This window comes from Microtus ochrogaster, unplaced genomic scaffold (assembly GCF_000317375.1).
Source record: "Microtus ochrogaster isolate Prairie Vole_2 unplaced genomic scaffold, MicOch1.0 UNK102, whole genome shotgun sequence".
Classification (NCBI taxonomy): domain Eukaryota; kingdom Metazoa; phylum Chordata; class Mammalia; order Rodentia; family Cricetidae; genus Microtus; species Microtus ochrogaster.
The window spans coordinates 136,806-162,951 of record NW_004949200.1 but is presented as its reverse complement, the minus strand read 5'-3'; the positions used below and the strand labels follow the sequence as shown (position 1 = coordinate 162,951).

The window sequence follows — 26,146 nt, the reverse complement described above, 5'->3', positions numbered from 1 at the left end:
TAGTGTGGGGGGCTGGAGACATGGCTCAGGTTAAGAGCATTGCCTGCTCTTCCAAAGGTCCTGAGTTCAATTCCCAGCAACCACATGGTGGCTCATAACCATCTGTAATGGGGTCTGGTGCCCTCTTCTGGCCAGTAGGCATACACACAGACAGAATATTGTATACATTATAAAAAAAACCAACCAAATCAATAAAAAAAAACATTTAGTGTGGTAAGTGCTGTGTGTGTTACTTTCTCAGGTGAAGGGTACTTGAGGCTAAATATTTGAGATGGTGTAATTATCCTGTGAGGGCCCAGTGTAATCACAAGCTTCTTAATGTGAAGGTGGCAGGAAGGAAGGTCACAGATGGAGACATCAGAGAGGAGAGAAGACCCCATATTGCTCACTTTGTACTAATGGTCAAAGGCCCCACAAACCAAGATAATGAGTGTGCCTAACCTGCAGAAACTAGAAAAAAACATTCTCTAGAACCTAGGGAAAGACAGGTCAGTAGAAGGGATTTTGGACTGCTAGCCTTCAAAACTGCAAGCTAATGAGCTCTGGTTGTTTTCGGATCCTATAGTTACAGTAACCGTAGGGATTAAAAGCACTGTTTGAAAGTGATGAGATTTTTATTCCTACCTTTCTTTGGAAGAGAGTGGTCTTAGTTGAACTCAGGAGATACCTGTCTCTAGTCTGGTCTTAAGTTCCTTATGTTTTACGTAAGAAAATTGGTAGGTCCTGAAGCACTTGGGTACAGCGCTCTTGCACCAGCGGCTCAGCCTGTGCCAGATTCACTTAGAGTGTTTGTTTTAGTTGTTTAGGTTACTAGCCCTGTCTGGCCTAGAACTCTTTAAAACTTACTGTGTAGGTATCATGACTGCCCTGAAACTTAGAGACCCACCTTTAAAGCTAGTAATAAATTCATTCAGAACCGCCATGGGGAGGAGATTGTACCAGGATCATTGTAGGCCGTGGCTTTGGGAGTCAGAGGTATCCTGTGTCCAGCACTGAGAATTTCATTTCATAATCCTTGCTCCATGCTGCATATTAAACTCCATAGGCTGAACTTCTGTATTTATCTTCTTTCCTGGACTTGTTCAGTACCGGATTGTCAGGGTTTTGTGAATTGAATGAGATCTTAGATATATGTGAGTTGTGGTAAGTTCTCAAAAGATAGCTCTTGGGGGCTGGAGAGATGGCTCAGTGGTTAAGAGCATTGTTTGCTCTTCCAAAGGTCCTGAGTTCAGTTCCCAGCAACCACATGATGGCTCACAACCATCTGTAATGGGGTCTGGTGCCTTCTTCTGGCCTGCAGGCATACATGTAGACAGAATATTGTATACAGAATAATAAAAGATCTTTTGAGAAACTGTGACTCATATGGCCACTGATAGTGCTTAATTATTGTTTGATTTACTAAGTTCCAAGATATTAACATTTTGAGACTCCATTTAGAAGACCCGATAATTCCAAATATAAGAATTTTGAAATTATTGCTCTTACTTTTAGTTCAGATGCTTGATAGAGTTGTCCATTCCCCTAGGTTCATGAGCCCTTTTTGAATTTCCTGAAGTGAGCTTTATAACCTGAGATAGTTGTGTAGTTTGAAAAGGATGCATGCACACTCCTGGGAAGAAAAATGTCTTGTCAGGCTCAACAGTTACTCATGATTTATAGATTTAAAAAAGTTGGGGCTGGAGAGATGGCTCAGTGGTTAAGAGCACTGGCTGCTCTTCCAGAGGTCCTGAGTTCAATTCCCAGCAACCACATGGTGGCTCACAACCATCTGTACTGAGATCTGGTGCCCTCCTCTGGCGTGCGGGCATACATGGAGGCAGAATGTGGTATACTTAATAAATAAATAAATTAAAAAAAAAAGTATTCAAGGAGATTGTCCATGTTTTTCTGTTATATAATGATAAAAATGGACTACTGTTTTCCTGTTCTTTTAACTTGGAGAACTTAAACCATTTCTTAAGCACAATGGTATTATTAGCATCTTAAAAACCACCAATTAATAGGTTACAGAACCAAATAAAAGCATGACTTTAGGAATGACGATAGTCTGGATTCTGGTACTATTTAGTATAATTAGTTATTATATGGTAAGTTACAATCAAAATCTCTTTTTGGGTGATTGAGCTCTGGTTCAGAATGCTAATATTTTAATTTAAAATTTTTTTGGTTTTTAAATTCTTTTTTTTTAAATTTATATATCTTTTTATATTTATTTATTATGTATACAATATTCTGTCTGTATGTCTGCCGACCAGAAGAGGGCACCAGACATCACTACAGATGGTTGTGAGCCACCATGTGGTTGCTGGGAATTGAACTCAGGACCTTTGGAAGAGCAGGCAATGCTCTTAACCACTGAGCCATCTCTCCAGCCCGGTTTTTAAATTCTTTATGTGTTAAGTTTTTTGCCTGTGTGAGCATACCTGGTGGCCTTGGAGGTCAGAAAAAGGCTGGGTTCCCTGGAACTGGACTCATACATAGTTGTCAGTTGACATGTGAGTACTGGGAATTGAACCTGAGCCTTCTGCAAGAGCACTGACAGATATTAATGACTGAACTGTCTCTGCAGCTCCATCATATAACTCTTTAATTTTTCTTCCATTCACAAAATACATAAAAATCTTTTGTGGTTTTTTTTTTTTAAATCAGGCTTTCTAAGCTAACATACAAACTATCAGTTTCATTGTGGCATCTCATACATAATTGTTCACCCCTCACGCCACCCATCTGCTTTCCTCCCTTCAAGTTCTGCTTCCTTTTCACAGGTATTATGGTACTTTTCCCCCTTTTCCCTTCCTTAAGATCTCTATCCTCTCATGATCCTTTTCTGATTTTCTGACCTAGAAACAGCACATATATAAACACACATATGTAAACACATATATGTAAACACACATAATTGCAGTATTTATTTACTTATTTTTGGTTTTTCAGGGCAGGGTTTCTCTGTGTAGCTTTGGAGCCTGTGCTGGAACTTGCTCTGTAGACCAGGCTGACCACAAATTCACAGAGATCCACTTGTTTCTTTGAGTGCTAGGGTTAAAGGTGTGTCTCCCTTTCTAATACCAGGGAACATCTATAATTATAAAAGTAACACTCAGTCCTTTCGGTTTATGTCCTGTAAATTACTTGTACAGGCCAAGGTAAGTAGAGTGGATTTGGTTTCCTTTTTTTTGTTTATGAAAAAATACTGTGGTGGAATAGCTAAAATCATTAGATTAGAACTGGTAGTCTAGGATTCTGAATGCTTTCACCTTCTACTGTTTGTCTTTCTGTCTCCATGACCCTACTTACTGTGTGTACAGTGATTTAATGCACCACTCTCTAAAATTTGTTATACTTTGGAGAATCACGGGTTGTTTGCCATCTTATGTTTTAGGCTATTTCTTACTCTCACATGTTGATCATCTATGTTTGTGACTAGTGGAAGTGAGTTTGTGAAACCTGTCTTTGATCAAATATGGTTTTTCCACATGGATTGCTTACTTAATCTTTCTTGGTTTTTGGGATACTTATACCAGAGATAGACAGTTCTAGGCTTTCAGTACCAATTCACAGAAAGCTAAAACATGCATGTTAGCTGATGTTATTTGGGAAGCAATGCATGGTTGTTTAAAGTCATAGTACAAATGCTGGTTTAAGGTTTTCATATCTTTAGTTGGATAGAGTGAAATATGAAGTGATGTTTAAAATCTTGATGATCTGAAAGGATTGGCTCCTCTGCTCTTCTGCCTACAGTGTCCTTAAGGAATCAATACCAGGTGTCCAGTGCTAACTTGTCCCGTGGTTCCTTTATCTAGTCATAGATCTATGGTTTCTTTTGTTAACAGAATTCTGCTTGGTCAGAGTCGCGATGGCATCGTGTTCAGCACTGATGACTATTTTCATCATCAAGATGGGTACAGGTACAATGTTAATCAACTTGGTGATGCCCATGACTGGAACCAGAGCAGAGGTTTGTTTTGGGCCAAGACTCCTGGGATGGAGTATTGAGTCATATCTGGGTTTTATTTTGATTTATACTTTTACTGGCTGAGTGACTTTGACAGACTGTTAATAACCCGGAGTCCAATTTCTTCTTATGTAAGACATGATAGTAATTATATTTGCCATCTCAGGTAAAGATTGTGAGAATCGGTGAACTTAGATAAAGTGGGGTGAACTGTAGACAGTATACCAATGTAAGCTGATAAAATACAGGTGGGGGACATTTTAATACGCTTTCTTTTTTACACTTTATGAATTATTTTATTTTATTTATTTATTTATTTGGTTTTTTGAGACAGGGTTTCTCTGTGGCTTTGGAGCCTGTCCTGGAACTAGCTCTGTAGACCAGGCTGGTCTCGAACTCACAGAGATCCGCCTGCCTCTGCCTCCTGAGTGCTGGGATTAAAGGCGTGCGCCACCATCGCCCGGCTTTGAATAATTTTAAGAACTCTGATACTTTTGAATTCTAAAAGCCGTTTGTACCCCATATGATGCTGATGTCTTTAAATCTTAATAAAATGCCTGTATTAGTTTTCCTCATTGGTACTATGTTATGAGAACTTTATCAGATACTTCAGTTTTAGAATACAGGGGTCAGTTTCTTTCCATCATAAATAGTGGTCTCAATCCTGATACATTATTTGAGTCAGGTGGGAATCCTCCCCTTTTTTTTTTTTTTTTTGCTGGCCTCGAACTCGTGATCCTCCTGCCTCTGCCTCCTTCAGCAAATCCTACTGGCATGCGCCACCACAACTGGCAATCCTCCCCTTCTTTAAAAAAGGGTTCGACCTTGCTCAGCCCAAGGAATTCTGCTTTAGTTTGGTTTAGAATGAGGACTAAAAACTGGACCTTTGTGGAGCAGTCAACATGCCTTTAATTCCAGTACTTGGGGGGCAGAGGCAGGCGGATCTCTGTTCGAGGCCAGCCTGGTCTACAAGAGCTAGTTCTAGGACCCCTAGGGTTGTTACACAGAGAAACCCTGTCTCGAAAAAACAACCCCCCCAAAAAAGTGGGTCTTTAAAATACTTTCATTAAAAACATTTTTGATGTATAAAGGTGTTTTATTTGGATATAGATCCCTGTAACTGGAGTTACAAGCAATTGTGAACCACCATGTGGGTGCAGATACTTAAACCTGCATCCCCCAGAAGAGCAGTGAGTTCTCATAACAGATGAGCCATCTCTTAGCTCCAGTTTTGGGTGTGTGTGTGTTAATTTAGATCTAGAACTATCTAAAAATGACATTTGCTCTAAATTACTTTTAAAAACCTATTTTTGGGGGCTGGAGAAATAGCTCAGCGGTTAAGAACACTGCCTGTTCTGCCAGAGGACCAGGGTTCAGTTCCCAGCACCCGCATGATAGCTCACAACTGTCTGCAATCCATCTCCAAGTGATTTCGCACCCTCATACAGAGATGTGTAGGCAAAACACAAACGCACATAAAATAAAATAAATCATTTAAGAAGAAAAAAGAACATACTTTTGGGTTGATAACATGGTTCAGTGAGTAAAGTATTAACTAGTCTCTAGGATCTGCCATTCTTAAACATACCTTCAATAAGGTACTCCTTGGTGCTGAGACCCAATACCAAGCACGAAGCAATTTAAAGCAGTCTTATTTTGGCTCACAGTTTAAGAAGGGATACGTGGCAGGGAAGGCCTCACAGGAACACAGTGCAGCTGGTCACAGAGTATCTACTGTAGAAGTTAAAGGACCCATTTCCTCCAGCCTTGCCCCACCTCATAACTGTACCTCAGCCTTCCAGAATGGTGTTACTACCAGTAGAGGATTGATTGTTCGAATATGTGAGCCCATGGGGGACATTCCCCTTCACAGCATAAACAGGTACATCCAATCCTTTGACATTGCAACACAACCCTGTTCTCTGCAATGTTCAGTCTAGTTAACAAAACAAAACACCAAACTTGCAAAAAGTAAATCTCATGGTTTTTTAAGTGAGTTTAAAATTTTGAATTGAGCCACAAGCCCTGACGATTCTCAGCCACATATGGTCCATGAAATTCAGGTTGGACATGCATCATTTCATTATGTTGAATTTAGTGGTTTGAATCCTGTATATTGAAAAACTTTCCATCTTTGCACTCAACTTTGATAATTTTTCTGAAGTTAATTTTCTTGTCTAATATCCCAGAGGTATACAGATGCTGCTGTCATTAACAAATGGCTCACTGTGAGGGGATTCTTCCCTCATGGTCAAGAGATGACTCTGGGGTAGAGTTCAGGTTGCATTCTTGTCAGTCACATATTTGAGAATCATGATTCTAGGAAGTCTCCAAAAAACAGCTGGACTGTGGTATTGAGCTACTTGATATATGAAATTTTACTTGTGGGTAATGCCTTTCTTTTATACTAAAATTCAAAAACATCACTTAAAGTTCTCCCTCTCGCCGGGCGGTGGTGGCGCACGCCCTCGGGAGGCAGAGGCAGTCGGATCTCTGGGAGTTCGAGGCCAGCCTGGTCTAGAAGGGCTAGTTCCAGGACAGGAACCAAAAAGCTACAGAGAAACCCTGTCTCGAAAATCAAAAAAAAAAAAAAAATCTCTCTCTCTCTCTCTCCTCTCTCCCCATCTTTATTTATTGTGTGTGAGGGCAGGTACATTTGTGCTCAGTGTGTGTAGATTGAAGAACAGCTTTCAGGAGTGATTCTCTCCTTCCATCTTGTTTTGAGGCAGAGTCTCCCTTGTTTCTGTCGCTGCACTGTACTCTGGGCTAGCTGAACTGTAAGGTTTAGACTTGTTTTCCTGTCTCTGCCTCCATCTTGTTATAAGAGTTCAAGAAACTTGTTATAAGAAACTGTAAGTGTGTACCATTACCCCTGCTTTTTAATGAAGGTTCTAGGGAATGGGCTTGGGTTTTTAGGCTTGCATGGCAAGCAGTTTTCTGTCTGAGCCATGTCTCTCACATAATCTCTCACATAATTTTTTTTTTTTTTTTTTGATTTTCGAGACAGGGTTTCCCCGTAGCTTTTCGTTCCTGTCCTGGAACTAGCTCTTGTAGACCAGGCTGGCCTCGAACTCATAGAGATCCACCTGCCTCTGCCTCCTGAGTGCTGGGATTAAAGGCATGTGCCACCACCGCCCGGCTCACATAATTTTTTTTTTATAATTTTTATATTACAGAAAAACTTACTGTTTTGACCTATAAGAGATTATCCTTATTGCCTCAGTGTTTTGTTAACTTTTCATTTAAAAATTTCTTTCTGTGTAAGCAAATATTTGCTTCTTGTACTATGTCATTTATCATATATAATTCCTGTTAATGAAAATTGGGTCTAGACTGAAAGCTTCATTAGCTGTAAGTGAACAAACAAGTTTCAAGATGTGTTTTTGCAATTTATTGGGGTTTGATTGTTTGTTTTGTTACAACCAGCTTCCAGCAGAAAATATCTTGTATTTTATGTCTGGTGTATGTCTTGTTTTTTGTGGCACTTACTGAAAAGATACTACAATTTTTGTTTTAAACAAAAAGATGTATTTCTTGATACCAAATATTTAAATTTTATTTGTTTTTATTTCAGCAAAACAAGCTATTGATCAGGGGAGATCTCCAGTTATAATAGACAACACTAATACACAAGCCTGGGAAATGAAACCATATGTGGAAATGGTAAATAATGACATGCAAGTTTTGTCATTTTATTCTTAACTTACTTTTGTATTCTGAAATTTTGGTCTATTTGATCTTTATTATTGACATTTTCCCCTTGTTTTCTAAATAGTTTTGTTGGGTTGGTTTTTTTTTTCTTTCTTTTTTTGTCTTTTCTTTTTTAGCTTAAAAATTGGGAATGGTGTTTATGATGGTTGAATGTGTTCTTCTTCTTAGTTACTCCTGAACTTGAAGATAGTAATTGGAATTCTTTCTATTACATAGTCTTAACATTTTTCTAAGCCACATTTTACCAAGAAATATTTTTCTTGGTTGAGTGCCCTTCCTGTTGTCAGATGAAACTTATATCTGTGTGCCTTCTTTTTCTTAAAAATCTTCTCCGGGTTTTGTCTTCTCCCCCCGATGTAGGCCATAGGAAAAGGATACAGAGTAGAGTTTCATGAACCGGAAACTTGGTGGAAGTTTGATCCTGAAGAATTAGAAAAGTAAGAGCCTCATTTTTATTGAATTCTTACTTTGTTTCTTTAATTTGTCTTTGTGTGTTTGTTTTTTTTTCTGGCTTTGCTTGTCATCTTGTCAGTTTTGAGCAGGGGCTGTTTGTTTTTTTAAGAGGAACAAGTTTTTGAAGAGCTTTGCCTTGTCAAAATTCATAACTACCTTTTACTAAATGTGCTTGGTTCTTTTTCTTAATGTGAATTCCTTTATTAAGTTTATTGACTGGGGTGATGTGACATTAGAGCTTCTCCCTCATCCCACATCATGTCCATATTGGAGGCCCCTCACCAGTTTTTGTCTTTCTATAATTCCATCCCAAGAGCCTTGGAATCGCAGTGTTTGGGAATTCCTTTTTCTCCCCCCAGGTGGTAATGTGATGCATTTAGCTTGTTTATTATCCCATTGGAGTGTGTGGCAGTATGTCATTTCAGACATCTTAACATGTCTGCTGCACTGGCTTCTCTGAATGGATGGTTTCCTGCCAGGAATATTTAGGGTTTGTGAATTTGTTTCTGAGTTGTTTGGAGGTTTTGTTTTGTTTTGTTTACATCGTATTGAGAAAATAAGTCCAGAGTTTGATATATGCTAGGCAAGTACTCTTCGGATCTTTCTAGACTTCAGAATGAGAGCCTTGTGAGAGACTGGATTGGGACTTGGAACCTGGTTCTTTGGTTCTTTCGTGTTCACCGGTGCCCTTTCTTTCCTTCACCCACTACTTGTCTTGTCACTCTTCTTCCCCTATCTTGGTTCACTTCCTTTTCAGTAATAATTTTGTTGAGGTATTATTCATATAGTTTACAACTTACCTATTTGAAATAGACAATTCAGTGATTTGAGTTTACTCATAGAATTATATAAATGCCACTCCCCCTTTTTTTTTTTTTTTTGGTTTTTCAAGACAGGGTTTCTCTGTGGCTTTGGATCCTGTCCTGGAACTAGCTGTTATAACCAGGCTGGTCTCGAACTCACAGAGATCCATCTGCCTCTGCCTCCCAAGTGCTGGGATTAAAGGTGTGCGCCACCATCTCCCAGAGCCACTCCCTTTTTAAACTGACTTTTTCACTTTTTATCTTCCGTCAAAGTTTGCCCCTTCCTGCTTAAACTGTTTTTATTTTCTCGTGCTGTTGATAGAGCCCTAGTGTGCACACTGTAATCACGTTCTGCCCGCATCCTTAGTTTTCAGGCTATTCTTTTATTTTTGTTGTTTTGTTTTGTTTTTGTTTTTTCGAGACAAGGTTTCTCTGTGGCTTTGGAGCCTGTCCTGGAACTAGCTCTGTAGACCAGGCTGGTCTCAAACTCACAGAGATCCGCCTGCCTCTGCCTCCTGAGTGCTGGGATTAAAGGCGTGCGCCACCATCACCCGGCATTTTCAGGCTATTCTTGTGTAGGGTCCAAATCACTTTTTCCCCCATCTTTCATTTCTTTGACTACTCTTTATGATTTTTGTGCTATATGATGGTAATATCTGATTGGCATTGTTTGCCTACCAAACCATGCATGTTACACTCAAGATGGAAATTTTTTTGTTTTTGTTTTTCGAGACAGCGTTTCTCTGTGTAACAGCCATGACTACCTGGTCCTTAATTGGAAATTTAAAGCTAAAGATAGTTGAATCATGGTATATAAGTGGCTGAGTGATTAAATTGTCCTGTAGTTATGGCTTCATTTATGTTTGAGAGACGACTTGTAACTTAATAATTTGTTTGTTTGCTTGCTTGCCTGCCTGCTTGCTTGCTTGCTTTGTTCTGTTTGAAACAGGTTCTCAAAAAAAAAAAAAAAAAAAAAAAAAGAAACAGGTTCTCACTATGTATCTTTGGCTGTCCTGGAACTCACTATGTAGACCAGGCTAGCCTCAAACACAATGATCCACCTACCCCTCCCTACCTTCTAAATGTGCACCACCGTGGCCACTGAAGTAATTTTTTAATGTAAGTTAACAGTCCACTTTATTTTAACTGGTATGTGGCATAATTTGAATTTTGGGATAATTGGGTAGAATCAAATCACTGAATTTGGCATCTTGTGGACTTAGTCATATTTTATTTTTTGTGCTTGGGATTGAACCCAGGGTTTCAAGCATGGCATACATAATAGGGATCTAACAGTGATAAATTCCCCTAGCCCATTTCCTGCCAATTTTTAACCTTGAATCTGTTCTATTTTTCCCTTCTGTCTCTGTTATTGTTCTATTTTACACTTTCAAGTGTAAAATATCAGATTAGAAAATTGGATTTTTTTATGGCCTATTTCTAGGAAAAATGAGTTAGTAAAGTAAGAACAATGACACGAATATAAAGCCTGTTCCTGTGTGTTATCTTGTAGTCTGGCAGAGTCATATTATAGGAAACAATGAGAATAAATAAACTGTCCAAAGGCCCGAGTGTCAAGAACAGTTTTTAAATAACTTTTCTTGTCCCAAACTCATAGAAAGAAAAGTATAGGAAGAGCTGTACTTGGTGACACATGCCTATAATTCCAGCACTAGGGAAACTAAAACTGAACAGGGTCTTTACATGACACACATACTTAGCTGTCACCTTGGTGAGAATGTGACTGGCCCCTCAGCAGCAGTTTTATGAGTCTTTTGAGGAGGGTGGTTTTGATTTTGGTTGTTTTTTGACCTGATAATCTCTTACTGCTTCTATTTTTGAAAGTTTTACCATGTAGGTTTTTTTTTTAATATTATGGTTTAATTTTGCCTTTTTCAACTTTCATGCGCATATATAAATAAAAATCATGTCTATTCTTTATATCTAATTTTTCAATGAACATCCTATTATATTTCTAGTAATAAGGTACTGGTTATATAAAATCTTAGAGTACAGCAGGAAAAGCTGGACATAGTGGTGCACACCTTTAATCTCAGCACTTAGGAGGCAGAGGCAGGCGGGTCTCTGTGAGTTCAAGTCCAGCCTGACCTACAGAGTGAGTTCCAGAGCTGTTTCACTGAGAAACCCTGTAATGAAACCCAGAAAAGAAGAAAGAAAGAAAAAAAAGTAAACATCTTCTATTTCACTGTATACCTAATGTTTTCGGTATTTCTGTAAGAAGCTGTAATCACTTTACTTTGTATAAATCTTCTTGTATAATGAATCTTCTTGTATAAAGCAAGAGCAAACAAAGTATGTCTTCTCATGTTTATAAAATACCATTTAGACTTTATTTATTAACTGTAAAATAGCTGAATCTCTAAACTTATATTTTCTTTAAAAATAAAAGATTTAAGATCCATTTCTTTCTTTTTTGTTTTTGGTAGGAGGAATAAACATGGTGTGTCTCGGAAGAAGATTGCTCAGATGTTGGATCGTTATGAATTTCAAATGTCCATCTCTATTGTGATGAATTCAGTGGAACCATCACAGAAAAGCATACAAAGACCCCTCCCTCTCCCGGAGGAGCCGAGGTGGGGAGGCTCTCTAGACTCACAGGGTCAAGCACCTGTCACAGATAGCTCTTAAGTTGTCTGGCTAGCTGACATGCTGATTACTTTGAGAACAAAGTAGTGAGCCTGTCTTCATTTTGAATAGCTTCAAATAAGAAGAAAACCACTCTTATGTTGCTCTACAAGAGTGTTCCCTTCAGTTGTTTAGATCCTAAAGTACAAATAAAAGTTGCATAAAATTGTATTTTAAACGTTTTTATAATCTTTTGTGATAATACTTTTGGTTATTGTGAATACTATAATGAAAAGGGAACTAGGATTTTTTTCTAAAACTAAATTTTAAAATAATTATCTATTTTAAATATTGTTGAACTGCTTTTTTTAATAGTTCATACTTTAAATTTTAATAAAAACCAACATTTTCCCATCATTACCCTAAATATACAGAAATACTAGCTTTTTATACAATATTTTATAGTTGATTACTTTAATTTGGCATGCTAGTGGATTATGTTTCAACTAATTCATAAGTGTGACAACATTAGCTCTAAGCCATAATTAGCATCTCGCGTTCAGTTTCCCAGCAAATGTTAGGCAGTAGGGATATTAATCATCTTGTGGGTCATCTATTTACATTCAGACCCCCTTCCTCTCCAGGGAGAGGACAACGGTGGGAGGCTCTTTGCTCTCTGGGCTCACATAATCAAATTATTTATGCACGTATTCCTACTTGGAGTTTTAGGAAGACTAGAGGCAAGGCAAGTCATATAGTTTAAAAAGCCTGTCAGACAATTCTGATAATTCAGTTTTTTTGCTGTTGTTAAATTTGATGCAATATAATTCTGGCATAAAAATATTAATATTTTGGTGGCAGTGGTGGTACTCACCTTTAATTCCAGCACTCAGCAGGCAGAGGCAGGTGGATCTCTTTGAGTTTGAGGCCAACCTGATGTAGAGTAAGTTCCAGGACAGAGAAACCCTGCCTCAAAAGAAGAAAAAAGATTGGGAGTGGTTGCTTAGCACTGGTCATTTGTCCTGTGCAGTATTATTTCTCCTGGTTCCAGTTCTTTCTGTGGAGCCAGCTATGTTTCTTTACTGAGTAGCTTCCTTTATTAGATTATATTCCTTTTTTTAGAAATTAAAAATTTTGATGCACACTTCATTTTTGATTCTTGTAAGTCATTTCCATCTTCAAACACAGCTTTGCATAGTCTGTGCCTATTGAGCAGTACAAGTAACTCCACCACTTCTTACTAGAATATATTTTTTTCCAGTTGTAGAAAATGTTTCTTTAATCTCTGGTTTATTTTTCTAAGAAAAATTCCAGATAATTACAATGTAATTTCAAAAATTAATTTATCTTGATCCTGTGTATGCTTTGCATGTTAATGCATCATGACTCTTAAATTTTTTCCTAAATAGCCTATTTTAAGTCATGTAATCTTTGTCTGTTATTTTAAAACCTCTTGCTGTTTTTTGCAAGTTGTGAGACTGAAAACTAGATAAAGTATTGTCAGTTAGGTCTTTTAATCATGTTGTCATTAGTGACTAAGATTGTGATGGCTGCTCTTTACTTGTCCTGCTTTGAGCTGTTGATATTTGAGGAGATCTGACATATCTTCTTACCTTGTTCAGCACATGTGTATGCGTTTGTATATATTTGTTCATCCTAAGTAAACTTGTAGTAGGAATATGCTAACACATGTTCTGTGAGTATGTGTATACACAGACACATTATACATATCTTTTTGACATAAGATTGCTTTTTAATTTAGGTTTTTGTTTTTTTCCAGTATATTATTTAAATTAGCCCAGTTTGAAAACCACACTAAAAGGTTAAACTTAGGGATAGGTGAAGCAACTGTTGGATGCTATGTCTCTTGAGACTTTACTTAGTGTAAAGAAACCCTGCCTCAAAAAAAAAAAAGAAGCAGCAGCAGAAGCAGAAGAAAGGAAGAAACTTTATTTAGAATTGGAGAGTTGCTCTTCCAAAGGACCCAGTTGATTCCCAGCACCCATAAAATAGTGGCTCATAAGCACCTGTAACTCCAATTCCAGGGACCCCAACACTGCTAGTTTCTGTGCTCCTGTACTCACACACATGGATGTCCTAATGCACACAGGATTTCAGGAACTTCATTTGAGCCAGTGGTGGTGGTGGTGCATGCCTTTGATCCCAGCACTTAGGAAGTAGAGGCAGGCCTTTGGGAGATACAAACTATGAATAAGTACATTTCTAGATTTCTTTTACAGACTCAATTTTTATCTTTGTGTATTTTGGGAATTAATAATCATTTAGAGATCATTAATCATTGCTGTGTAATTTTTAAAATTGTGAATTCTTTTTGAATCAGGGAAAATGGGCATTCTCAAAGACTTTTTAAAGATAGAAAATTACTTTATAGTTCTTCTAAGCATTGTGCCTCATTAAAAAAAAATAACAATAATGAGTTACTGTGGAATAAAAGATACTAACATCAAGTAATTATTGGGTGCTAAAAGCTAATAAAAGTATAAAATTTACCTGTTAATCTTAGCATTTTTTTAAAAATTTGAATGTAATTTTGATGCCTCTAGTGCCACATGTCACTGTAGTATGGTTTCCATTGCAGAGAATGTGTAGCCATTAGTCGCTGTATTTAAGATGTGTCACTCAGCTTCTATTCTAATTCTGTACGAAGGAAATAAGAACTTCTTGGGATTTTGTTTTGTTTTTAGCCTTTGAGTAAAAATGACTACCTAATTGATGAACACGTTTATGATTATCTTCGTTATAATTTTGTTAGTAAAGCCATCAAGTTGAACTTTGGCTCTGCTTTTCAAGTGGGAAGTTTTATTACCATTATTCCCCCCTTTAAAGAAAACATTGATTGTTTTATATATTTATCTGTTTAAAAGTAAATTTAAAATAAAATAATTGGGTTTGTTGTTGAAGTGATAATTGATTTAGGTACTTGAAGTTTGCTTATCTCTAATATAGATTATTGAACTCTTCTAGTTTTATATGTTGATTAATTTTTAAAGGATTCATAATTTCAAATGAAATTTATAGCATCTAATTTTTCTTTGAAGTGTTCATATTTTATTCAGATTTTTATTACAAACCTGTCAGAAGCTAATTTTCTAAGTAAAGATAAATGAATAGTGTGTTGTTACCCATTTGGATTGTTGGAGAAATACCATTAGTTGTTACCGTCATTAGTAGTCTCTAGAGCTCTGTGTTTACTTCTTGGTTCATTGGTATATAAATGTATACCGACATGAATCCTTTAACTGAGAAGGGCTAAAGTTACAGCTGTTGTTAATCTTTATTCCTCATACAGTGATGCATTACAGTAGAGTTCTGGAAAAGAATTAGTTTCATTTTGAATACTATGGTCATCCAGAAGAGATAATTCAGTGATAGTATAAAATACAGATTGTTAGTAATTTTAAAGTTTTATGGGTTACACAATTTATGAATATTTTTCTATTACGTTTATTAGCTATATTTTTGTTCACTGGGAGAGAAACTAAATTAAAGTTAGGCAGTTGCCAAATACACTGCTGGAGATGGCTGTTTTTACAGAATAATGTTGGCATGCTGGGTGTGGTGATGTACGTCTTTGACCCCAGCACCAGCAGCTGATATTTTTGAGTTCAAGGCTAACCTGATCTGCATAGCAAGTTCCAGTGAGACCATGTCTCCAAAAAAAAAAAAAAATTGGCATAACAATTTTTTTTTAATTAAGGTACCATTAAAACTATAGCTTTGTATACATGCCAGATTTTTTTCTTTAGCCTGTCCTCGGGGTGGTAAGGCACTAGATTTGTTGAAATACGTTGTAGAAGAGCCGTTAGTGTCTATTGGGGTTTTTTGGTTGTTGTTATTTGCTTGTTTTTGTAAAAACAGTGGTTAGATTTCATTTTAGTTGATTCAAATTGTCATGTTTGTGAGTGTTTTGCCTTCATGTATATATGTGCACGATGCATGCAATACCTAAGGATGTCAGAAGAGGATGTTAGATCCTGTGAGCTGCCATGTGGATGCTAGGAACTGAATGAATCTGGTCTTTTTTGAGTGCAACCAGTACTCTTAACCACTGAGCCATTTCTCTGATTTCCAAATTGTTGACTATTTTAAGCCTAAAAAAAAAAAAAATTCACCTTTAATCCCAGCACTTGGGAGGCAGAGGCAGGCGGATCTCTGTGAGTTCGAGACCAGCCTGGTCTACAAGAGCTAGTTCCAGGACAGGCTCCAAAACCACAGAGAAACCCTGTCTCGAAAAACCAAAAAAAAAAAAAAAAAATTCACGTGCTTTGTAAATTTCAAAGTAAACATTGATAGGTATGTAAGTATTGTGTGCCTCTAATCTTTAAAAACTTGTGGAAGAATGATTATAACTGACAGTGTCTAGATTATAGTGAATGGAATATGTGTGTAAATGATGATTTAGAACAGTCTCTTTATGGAAATTCTTAATACATTGTCACTGTCAGGTTATGCAGGGGAAAAAGGATATTGTGTCACAAATAACTCTTAGTGGTTTGTTTGTTTTTGCATTTTTTAATCATGCCAGCATGTGTGTGACGTGTGCCATTGCACTCATGGAGGTCAGAGGACTGCTTGGAAGAATAGGTTCTCCCATCATGAGAGTGTCTAGGATCAAACTCAGGTAGTTGGGCTTGTTGGCAACTGTTTTTACACACTGAGCCATCTTGCAAGCCCCTGAGATAATTCTTGGAAAAGATCGTTGCAGTAAAGAGAGTGATTCTTCTCCTTTCTTAAAAAAAAAAAACAAAAAAACAAAACAAGTTTCCTGTAGCCTATAGCCTGTGCTGGCTTCAAACTCATTGCATACCTGAGGATGACCTTAAAACTTAAACTCAGATCCTTCCTGCTGCCACCTCCCAAGTGCTGAGGTTACAGGCAAGCGATCATCATTCTTCCTTTGATTGGAAATTTTTAATTTTAGATTATTTTTAGACATTATTGGAAGTTTTAGCCATTTTTATTAGAAATAATCTGTTTTTCTTCAAATATCTCGTACTAGTAATACTGCCACATTTCAAGTGTAGTAAATATTTCAATGATTATATACATAATACACCTCTGAGCACTTGGTTTGTTAACTTCAGGAAACTGTACTTAAAAACAAAATATTTTATGTAGTTTGGTCCCAGCCATAGTGTAGGCCCTAATCTTAGAACTAAACAGAATCACATTAACCAGCATTAATCCTGTTTGTTGGTAACTGACAACTTTGTGTTGAGGGTATTGTTCTAGCTCTCTTGCTCTTTTCTGTTTGTTTGTTTGTTTGTTTTGGTTTTGTTGTTGTTGTTTGGCTTTTAGAGACACAGGGTTTCTCTGTGTAGCTCTGGCTGTTCTGGAACTTGCTCTGTAGACCAGGCTGGCCTCGAACTCAAGAGCTCTGGCAGCCTCTGATCCTGAGTGCTAGGATTAGAGGCATGGTCTAGCGTTTAATAACTTTTTCCTTGCTTGTTTTAAAGTTAAAGCACCTTTTGTAAACTAAAGGGGAAGATTGGGAAGTTTTAGAGAAGCTCCTAGGTTGTTCTCTCAATGTATTTGTGGTTACAGTTGTTTTTGCATTTAGTAGAGTTTGCTAAAAGGCTGGTTTGGTTTTTGTTTTTTTCCTGGAGGGGAGCAGTATTGTGGTCTTACTTGTATTTTCATATGAAAAATCTAAAATTAAAGTTTTACTCTTAGGGTAAATAAATTCATAACAGCTAATAATTATAATTATACCATCCTCACTTGTCATTGAGTACTCTGGTTTGTTTGGTTTGGTTTTTGTTTATCAAAATGAAGGAAAATTTGTTTCATAAAGGCTTATAGTTTCTTTTTCCTTTTTCTTAATGGTCTTTAAAGTCATGTTTCTTTTTTTTTCATGTAGTCTTTCTGTATGTGCTTTCCTTTTCTTCTGTTTTCTGCTCAGCAATCTTCCTGTAACTGCATGACATTCTTAGTGAGGATGATGGGTAAGTCCTTACAAAACAATGTAACTGCTTTTTCTTTCCCCTGTTCCACTGAACTTTTCCTTCCCCTGTTCCACTGAACTCCGCATCTGCATGAACTTCACCTCTGGCCACCCCTCAGCAGTTACTCTCTTTGACCCTATGGGTTAGTACAATTTTGATATGAAATGATTATTGTAAAGGCTTATTTTTTTTAAAAATAATCCATTGTTGTGATACTCTTTGATTGAGATAATGGTATAATAATTTGATGTGTAGACCTTAAGGGGAAATTTTTCAGTAACAAATTGCAGTGCTGGGAGATTACAGTTGATAGGTTGTAGTTACAGACTGATGTTGCAGAGTTCACTGTCACAGAATGTTAAAGCTTCCTCCAGAACTGCAGGCCTCAGCGTACTAACATTTGTGTAAGTAACTAATGTCACTTCAATGCCTGTCACTATTGAGCCACAGTCCTAATATGGGCTTAAGTTAAATGATTTATTCTACAAATTTCTCTAGTAAAGATGGGAAAATTCATATCTAGGGAGGACTGTATCTCATATCTTTAACCACACAGTCCTCTTTCCGATTTAGCTATTTTTTTTCAAGACAGAGACATTCCGGTGAAGAATTTGGTGCATCTTTACAGTACTTTCCACAGGACTAGAAGCTATGTTGAGGTTTCAGTCAAGTTGAATGATGATCTGTAAGTAGTTATTTAGAATTCAGTTTTTGAAAAGTCAAGATTGAAAATAGAGAATTTATACCATTTAATGTTTAAATGTTTTATACAAATTATATATTAATATAAAAATATTCATAGTTTTAAAAATATGTTCATATTTACTGTTGTGTTTTAATGTTTAACATTTTTACATTTCTTATTTTAATTCACATTTGAAATTTGTAGTATTCAATAAATGGATTATTGAATTACATAAATTGGGTTTTTATTCGTGCTTAATTTTCAGACAGCATTTCCTAAAATAGGTCAACATTATTTATACATGCTGTTATTTTTCTGTTATGCCTGCCTACTGTCTTAGCTGTATCAACTGTGGGTGTTCTGAAAATCGCATCCATTCTCCTTTTTAATGCTTTAAGTTAATTTTCCAAAATTAAAGAATAGAGAAGGCAGTATCTTAAGTTAACTTTATAAATTACATAGTATTAAATTATAAGGAAAATGTTTATTCAATGAAGAATTCTTTGAGTATTTAGCTTTGTTTTACTAAAAATATTAATGAATTGGGTCTCATTTCTTTTTTAATTGCTTAAGAGTATGTTAGCTTTTATCATTTATTGACAGTAGTTTAGATTTTGCTTTGAGTAGGAAAGACTAAATGAAAGAAAGAAGATATGGCATTGGTTTTATGAATGGATCATGGTTACTTTTAGCTTAGGAAACTGGAAAGCGGTACATGTGGTCTTGGGAAATAGTGAATTACAACATGGGCTACAGGTGCAGTTGTAGTATATTTACATTCCAGTCAAATACAAGCATAGAAATGGGCTAACATTTCTGAATAATTACAAGTAGTGAAAAATTATATCCTAAAATTCTAAGGAATAATATCTAAGGATAGTTGTTGAAAATGGTATTATTTCCCCCCCACACACACATACCTTTTTATTTGCTGTTCAAAAACCAGTAGAGAGTGGAATGAAATAAGGAAGCTTGTCGCATTGTCAAGAATTTCAGTGCCTCAGACACTTGGATCTTGTTCCTTTGTATCTGTGGCATCTGTACAGCTTTGTTCTTTAACAGAAGTCAGTAAACATGAATGAGACCTGGGCCCCAGGCTTTTCCCTGAAACAATCAGATAGGGAGGAATCATTGATCAAAATAGAGCAACTTTTCAGGAGTGTGTTATATAATCAGTCACATCTGGTACTGCAAGGTGTGTCTAGTGTCATACTAGAGCCTTGTTCTCCTGATTGATGTTACCAGGAGTCTCGAGAGGTGTTTGTGAACTATGATCGAGGCTTCTAATACCAGTGAAGAGAATGGTACTGCTTTTGATTATGTCTTTTAAGTCATTGCTAGTTTTTAGCACTTCCTAGGCAAATCAACAAAAAAGGTACCTATTCTAATCTTAAGTGATCCACCTAAAAGATCATGAGTACTTTCAGAAGTTTTCCAGAGGACTCTGGATTGTGACCCTCAGTATAAATTCCAAAAAATTTCTCTACTCCTACCTCTCCCAGAATCCCAGAGCATGAAGTTTGAACATAAACTTGTGTGACAGTGAAGAGTGAATGTTTCTAATGCTTATGTCTACATAATTATCTTTAAAATGGGGCTGGAGAGATGGCTCAGTGGTTAAGAGCATTGCCTGCTCTTCCAAAGGTCCTGAGTTCAATTCCCAGCAACCACATGGTGGCTCACAACCATCTGTAAAGAGGTCTGGCGCCCTCTTCTGGCCTTCAGGCATACACACAGAATATTGTGTATATAATAAATAAATAAATATTAAAAAAAATTATCTTTAAAATGCATATAGCTAGTTTATTGTTTAACTGATTCAAGCTAGTGAATTCCACTTTAACTTTTTGTTTTTTTATTTGTTTTGTTTTAGGGCATTCTTTAAAATGTCCACAGGATGTGATTGTAGTAGCAAATAGTAATTTATTACTGAGTCATTGGTCTGAGTTCACATTTACCCTGTCTGCACTCCTTTTTGGTAGAGGGTAGCTCTTTCATTACTGTGGGTTCTACTCCCTGCCTTGTCAGGAATCACAGTTATTCCCAGGTCTTACTCCACTTTATAGTTTCAACCACACGTGTCTGAGATTTTCCCTTCAGCATTCAAAGTCAATCAGGTCTCTGTTCATTTTTTTTTCCTTAGTATAAACTAAGAAAACCTCATAAACAACCTGTACTTCATGTCTTCTTCATTTGTCACTGATTCAACTCATTCATACTTTTATTTAACTGACTTAGAAGTCTCCAGTGTGCTCATTTGTATTGATAAGCATTATTCATTGCCTGTCTTGTTTGGCTATTTTATAGCATTTGAGTTTGAGTCTTTTCATTAAGATCTTTAACCTTAGCAGGGCTGACTCAACAGGTAAAGAAAGTACTTTCTGCCCCAGCCTGAGCCCTCAGTTTATAAGAGTGGAAAGAAAACCAGCTCTGTTATGTTGTTCCGTGGCTTGTGTGCTGTGACACAGCCTACCCCACCTCCATTATAATGAAAACAGTTAAAGCTTGAGAGGTGGCTTAGTGCTTAGAAGTGCTTGGTCCTCATCCAGAAAATGAGAATGTAGTTCCCAACACCACATCAGGTGCCTCACAACCGCTCCAGCTCCAGGGGACTGGGCAACAACTTCTGACCTTCACAAGTACACATACAGTCACACACATAAGTAAAAGCTAGACAATATGTTTTCATATATTACATGCTTCTTTTGACATTGTGGCTTCTGTTCATATCTTTGTGTTCCTTATTTTCCTTTGCTGCCTTTTATTGCCCTTACTCTTTGGTTTTCAAATTCCTTGCATTTCAGTTCTAGAAAGTATTGTATTCTTTCTCTTAGCCTCTCCAGTGATCTCATTATTTCTCATTTGCCTTTTGCTTTGCCACCCTATAATTTTTATCTACACAGCAACTAGGTTAGTCTAAGGGTGGGGTGTCTTGGAGCTTGACTTGGAAGTAAGTGATGAATATGTATCTCCATACACATTAGTTAAAACTCTTAAATTCTACATAATCTGGTTCTTGGCTTTTTTGTTTGTTTTGTTTTGTTTTTTGAGAAAGGGTTTCTCTGAGCTTTGGAGCCTGTCCTGGGATTAGCTCTTGTAGACCAGGCTGGCCTCGAACTCAAAAAGATCCGCCTGCCTCTGCCTCCTGAGTGCTGGGATTAAAGGCGTGTGCCAGCACTGTCCTGCTCTTGACATTTTTTAACCTTGTTTTATACCAGTCTTCATTTACAGTATTACTGTCTATACTGTTCTTTTCAGACATGTTCAGCTTGTCTATGCTTTAAGCACTAGCTATTTTATCTCTTGGGAATGCTAATCACTGTTCTTCCTATGGCTACAGTTTTCTCAACATTCAGGTATCAAATGAAATGTCATCCACAGGAGAGATAGTCCCTGACCCAATTTCAGAATAAAATGACCCACCCCCTTCCTCTTTATACTTTCCTGTCATTATAATGCTATTAAGTACTATTTAGTTTTGAAATAGTTTTTCACTATGTAACCCTGGCTGGCCTAGAACTTGTGTAGAACAGGTTGTCCTGGAACTAACAGAGATCTGCCTCTAAAATTCTGGAGTTCAAGACATGTCCACCATGCCTGCAAGAACTTGTTTGGTTCATAGCTGTATCCACAAAAATATAAACCAGTGCTGCTTATATTGTGGGAATGAACAGTGTTGGCCCCAAATATATATATATATTCCAAATATATTTTTATACCTGTCTTTTGGCCTCTAATCTGTACTGAATTATCCAACTTTTCCTTATTAAATCCTGAAAGTCTCCTGTAAACCTGATGATGTCTCTATAATAAATCTGGGTTTCCAGGATTTCCTGGAAGAATGTGTAAATTTACCTTGCAACTGGTTTTTGCAAACGCAAAACTCAAAGTCTCCGTTGATACTTTCAGTCTATCAAAAGGGATTTGTGAGTTTTGCCACCTAAACTGTCTCCTGACTCTGTTCTTAAACAGCCAACGTTCCACAGGTTTTTATAAAAGAATACCCATGTTGTCTGTGTCTCTTTCCTGCCAGGAGTCTTTTCATAATATAATAAAAACTCCAGTTTCCCCCATTGTTCTTAGGACAGTCTGATAACCACAATGTGGTAATTAAGATGCTGGATTATGTCATCCTGCTTTCTCATCCATTGCGGACCTTATGTCTTCTCTTTTTCTTTATCATCACTTGAATACACCAGCCTGTCTCCTCTTTCTCAAAGTTTCTGTATACATATCCCCTTCCATACCCGTGTGTACAGTCCAGGGTTGATGAGTGCCAAAATACATCTTCTGTACATTCTCATATACACTTCCTTCTTTACTTGTCTGTGAGCAACACCACCAAACTGCCAGTTATTTTTAATTCTGTGAGTCAAGAATTGTATTTGTCCAGCCCTCCCATTGCATGATCATTTGGTATGTTGACTGGAAAAAGTGTTATTCAGTATTCAGATAATAACTGAAAGTAAGTTATTCTGACTTATTCCAACTTGTTTTGGGCTGAACTGTGATTTCTTAAGTGCATACATTGAAATTCTAGCCTCTGAAGCTCAGACTGTGCCTGCATTTGTAAATAGTATCATAAGTAAATAAGACTATGTTCTTAAAGAGGCAATTGATTCAAAGACTTACTCAAAGGCTGAGTATATGAAGACACAGAGGATGGTAGTCAGATGGTAGCAAGCAAGAACAGTAAATGCTCTTAATCTCTGAGCCATTTCTTCAGTCCCCAAATTATATTCTTAGGTTTTATAGAAAATAGTATATGTGCTGGGCGGTAGTGGCATATGCCTTTAATCTTGGTGCATGGGAAGCAGAGGCAGGTGGATCTCTAAGAATTTGAGGCCAGCCTGGTCTACAGAGAAAAATCTAGGATAACCAAGGTTACACAGAGAAATCCTGTCTTGAAAAACCAAAAAACCAAAAAAAGAAAAGAATTGACTCCTAAGTGATGAATTTGAATATGTTACTATACTTTTGAGCCAGGGCTATCTGCAGAGAGGGGAGAATAGTGGGGGATAGAGAGAAAATAGTGTGAGAAGCAGAGCAGGGAGGAAACAGTGAGAATAGCAGGGTTATAGGAAGAGTGAGTAACTGGGGGGAGGGAAGCCTGTGACCTGGAGAGACTTGAGGGTAGGGGAGGAGGTGAGGAGCACTAGGGTCCTACTAACATGGACTTTAAAATGTGTAACAGTCATTTGTGAAACTAAGGGAGCTGGAGGTCTCCGTGTGCTTTGATAAGCTAGTAGCCATATGTCCTTTTTGCCATAGGTAAGGGAAATGACTCCTTTAGGTAGACAGGAACAAGCTTCACAAATTCCTAGGGAATGCTGGCTTTTAGCTAATCTACAGAAATCCTCCTGTCTTTCAGGTTGAGCCTGTTTCTGGATATTTGGGTTGCTTTTTGGAGTTTGGGGGATTGAAGTTTCCTTTGGACCTGACACTGACTATGTGGGGTCAGGGGATCCAATTCAGATTGTCGGGTTGGTAGCAGGCACCTTTATTTCCTGAATCATTTTGCCAGCTTCTTAGCTGAAAATTCTAAGGAAAATATGGTGTGGCCTTTTCTTTATTTTAGTTGCTTACGATAAAATGTGATAGAGGTAAGCTGAGGAAGGACCTGTTAAGCCCAAAAGAACCAAAACTTGAAAATTTAGAAAAATACTCAAATCATATTTAAAAAATTACAAAGAATGTTCTGGAAACAACAGCCGGTTATGGCTAGATACTTGTTCACTAAGGAGATTAGCTGATATATATGGTTTGTGGATTTAGACAGCCATGTTAGCAGAAACTAGTGAAAGCCAGAATAGAGAAGGACTTAGATTAGGAGGGTTGCTGCCAGTTGAAGCTTAAGGGTCAATACTGAGACAAAGGATAGCTCTTGAGAGTTTGGGGATTCTAACAGATGGATGTAGAAAGCTAACTGTTTTGTTTTTCTTCATCAAAAGGGAAAGAAGGATCAAGAACATATCATCAGGGATACCATTATTACCACAGAATCAGAGGGGTCAGGCCCTTGTATAAGTTAGTCCATTTCCTAGCGTGAAAGAGGTGTCCCTGGGCATAAAAGGCGCTCCACTCATTAGGCCAAACAATATTGTATGGAACTAAGAAAGATTTTCCTTCCTTTTAAACAGACTTGCTAAGTAGCCTAGGGTAGCCTCAAACTTACCCAGCGTCAGTCTCCCTGATACTAGGATTATAGGTGTTATCTATTATGCCTTGCTCAAAGAGGGTTGTTCCTGAGACTTAGAAATCTAAGGGCTAGCGGTGAAACTCAGTTGATAAGAGTGCTTGCCTAGCGTAACCAAGGCCCTAGGTTCCATCCCCAGTTTTACACATAATGGCCATGGTAGTGGATTGAATCATAGCACTCAAGAGGTGGGGGTAGGAGGATCAGAGGCTGGGGGCCAATCTTGGCTACAAAGGCCCTGTCTCAGAAACATCATCACCAATAAGCCATCTAATGGCATTTGCCTTGCCAGACTGCAGGACTTATTGTGGCTTGCCATCATCTTCTGATTCTTGCTTTTGGAATGGGAATGTCTCTCCCATGTTTATCTTACCCTGTGAATTTTGGAAGGAGATAACTTTTCTGCCTTCACAGACTTGTAGCAAGAGAATTCTGCCTTGAGATGAATCATGAGTCCAGCCATACCTGATTTTAATGCCATTTAGATGAGATTTTGGATGTAACAGTTGATAAAATGGGTCAAAATTTGGGATAGAATCCTATGCATTTTGCATGGGAGAAAGACAAATTTTGGTAGGTCAGAGGGCAGAGTGTTGTACTCGAGACGGTGGCCAACCTCAGCGTGACTGAGAACGTGACTGCAGGTAGAAGGCCTGTGAAGAGGTAGTCAACCGTAGGCAGTCTCGCTGGCCTGGAACGCAGCACCCCGCTTAGGCTGGCTGACCAGTGAGCCCTAGGAACTGCCTCCCTTTGGCCAGCACCCACCACCATGTTGGGTTTGTGTTTTGTTTTTTTATTTTGTTTTCTACACTGAGTTCAGGATGTTGAGCTCAAGTGTCTTTGTGCTTATGGAGCATTTGAATCGTCTTTCCAGCCCTAACTTAAGTTCTAAAATGTTACCTGCAGTGTTTCTAGACTTGCATGAACTGTTGAACACATTATTCATGTGAGTGGTGAGAACAGAAAAAGGTTAGGTTCTTCTTACATGTGAATGTGGTGGGAACCTGATGGCTCTCAGACATGGAGTAGTCCTGCTTTACAGGATAAAGGTTTTTTTTAGTCTAGCAACTGTTTCATTCTTGTCTTTGTATCCTTTAGGTCTGACTCAGTGCTAATATGCATTCCATGGATCAAACACACTGACAGCAATAACACATAGGTGTTGAATTAAGGGAAGAAATAAAAGTACTTCCTCAGAGTATTTACCCCAGATGACAAACATCATTGTCTATACATTTCAACTTTTATAGGTAGATTTTTAGGAAGTTACTTTTCAAGCAAATGATACACATGCCTTGTTCTGGGTCAGGGGCATGGACATGATTTAAAATTACAGCTATTTTTATCTTGGATTGTAAAAGTTGACTACATGGAAAATCCAAGGCAAGGTTGATTAGTACCTTGTTCTCTTTAAAGGCTTGTTAAAAACAGACTGAGTACACATTAGGATAACAGCCTTAAGTGACTCCAAGACAATTGTGAGGTCCAGCAAAGGTAATAGTCTCTCAGACTTAAAGAGAGAGTGTCATAATATTGCATAGCTACACGTGTAATAAATAATGTCTGTGCTTTGCTTTAGTTTGTTTTATGTTGGAGCTCAAACCCAGAGCCTCATGCATGTCAGGCAAACACTACTGCAGAGGTTTATCCCTAGGCCTTGATAGTTTGATGCAGGAGTGAATGGTTTTCTACCTGCAGTCATTTATTTTATTTATTTATTTATTTATTTATTTATTTATTTATTTATTTATTTGGTAAGGACATTTTAAAAGACCTGTCTTTTTCAAAAGA

At 37.5% G+C, this 26,146-nt stretch overlaps 1 protein-coding gene across 4 annotated transcripts in view; it reads left to right on the top strand.

Annotated features, from left to right (window-relative positions):
• Nucleotides 1-26,146, top strand: part of N4bp2l2 (NEDD4 binding protein 2 like 2) — a 79,028-nt gene that overhangs the window by 11,257 nt on the left and 41,625 nt on the right. For 3 of the 4 annotated variants that reach the window (XM_005371241.3, XM_026778057.1, XM_026778058.1), the window contains exons 3-6: nt 3,834-3,958; nt 7,530-7,618; nt 8,027-8,103; nt 11,370-11,516. In XM_005371241.3, coding sequence (XP_005371298.2) covers nt 3,834-3,958; nt 7,530-7,618; nt 8,027-8,103; nt 11,370-11,516 — 438 coding nt within the window. The remainder of the gene's footprint in view (nt 1-3,833; nt 3,959-7,529; nt 7,619-8,026; nt 8,104-11,369; nt 11,517-26,146) is intronic. The other variant, XM_026778059.1, reaches the window with a different exon arrangement.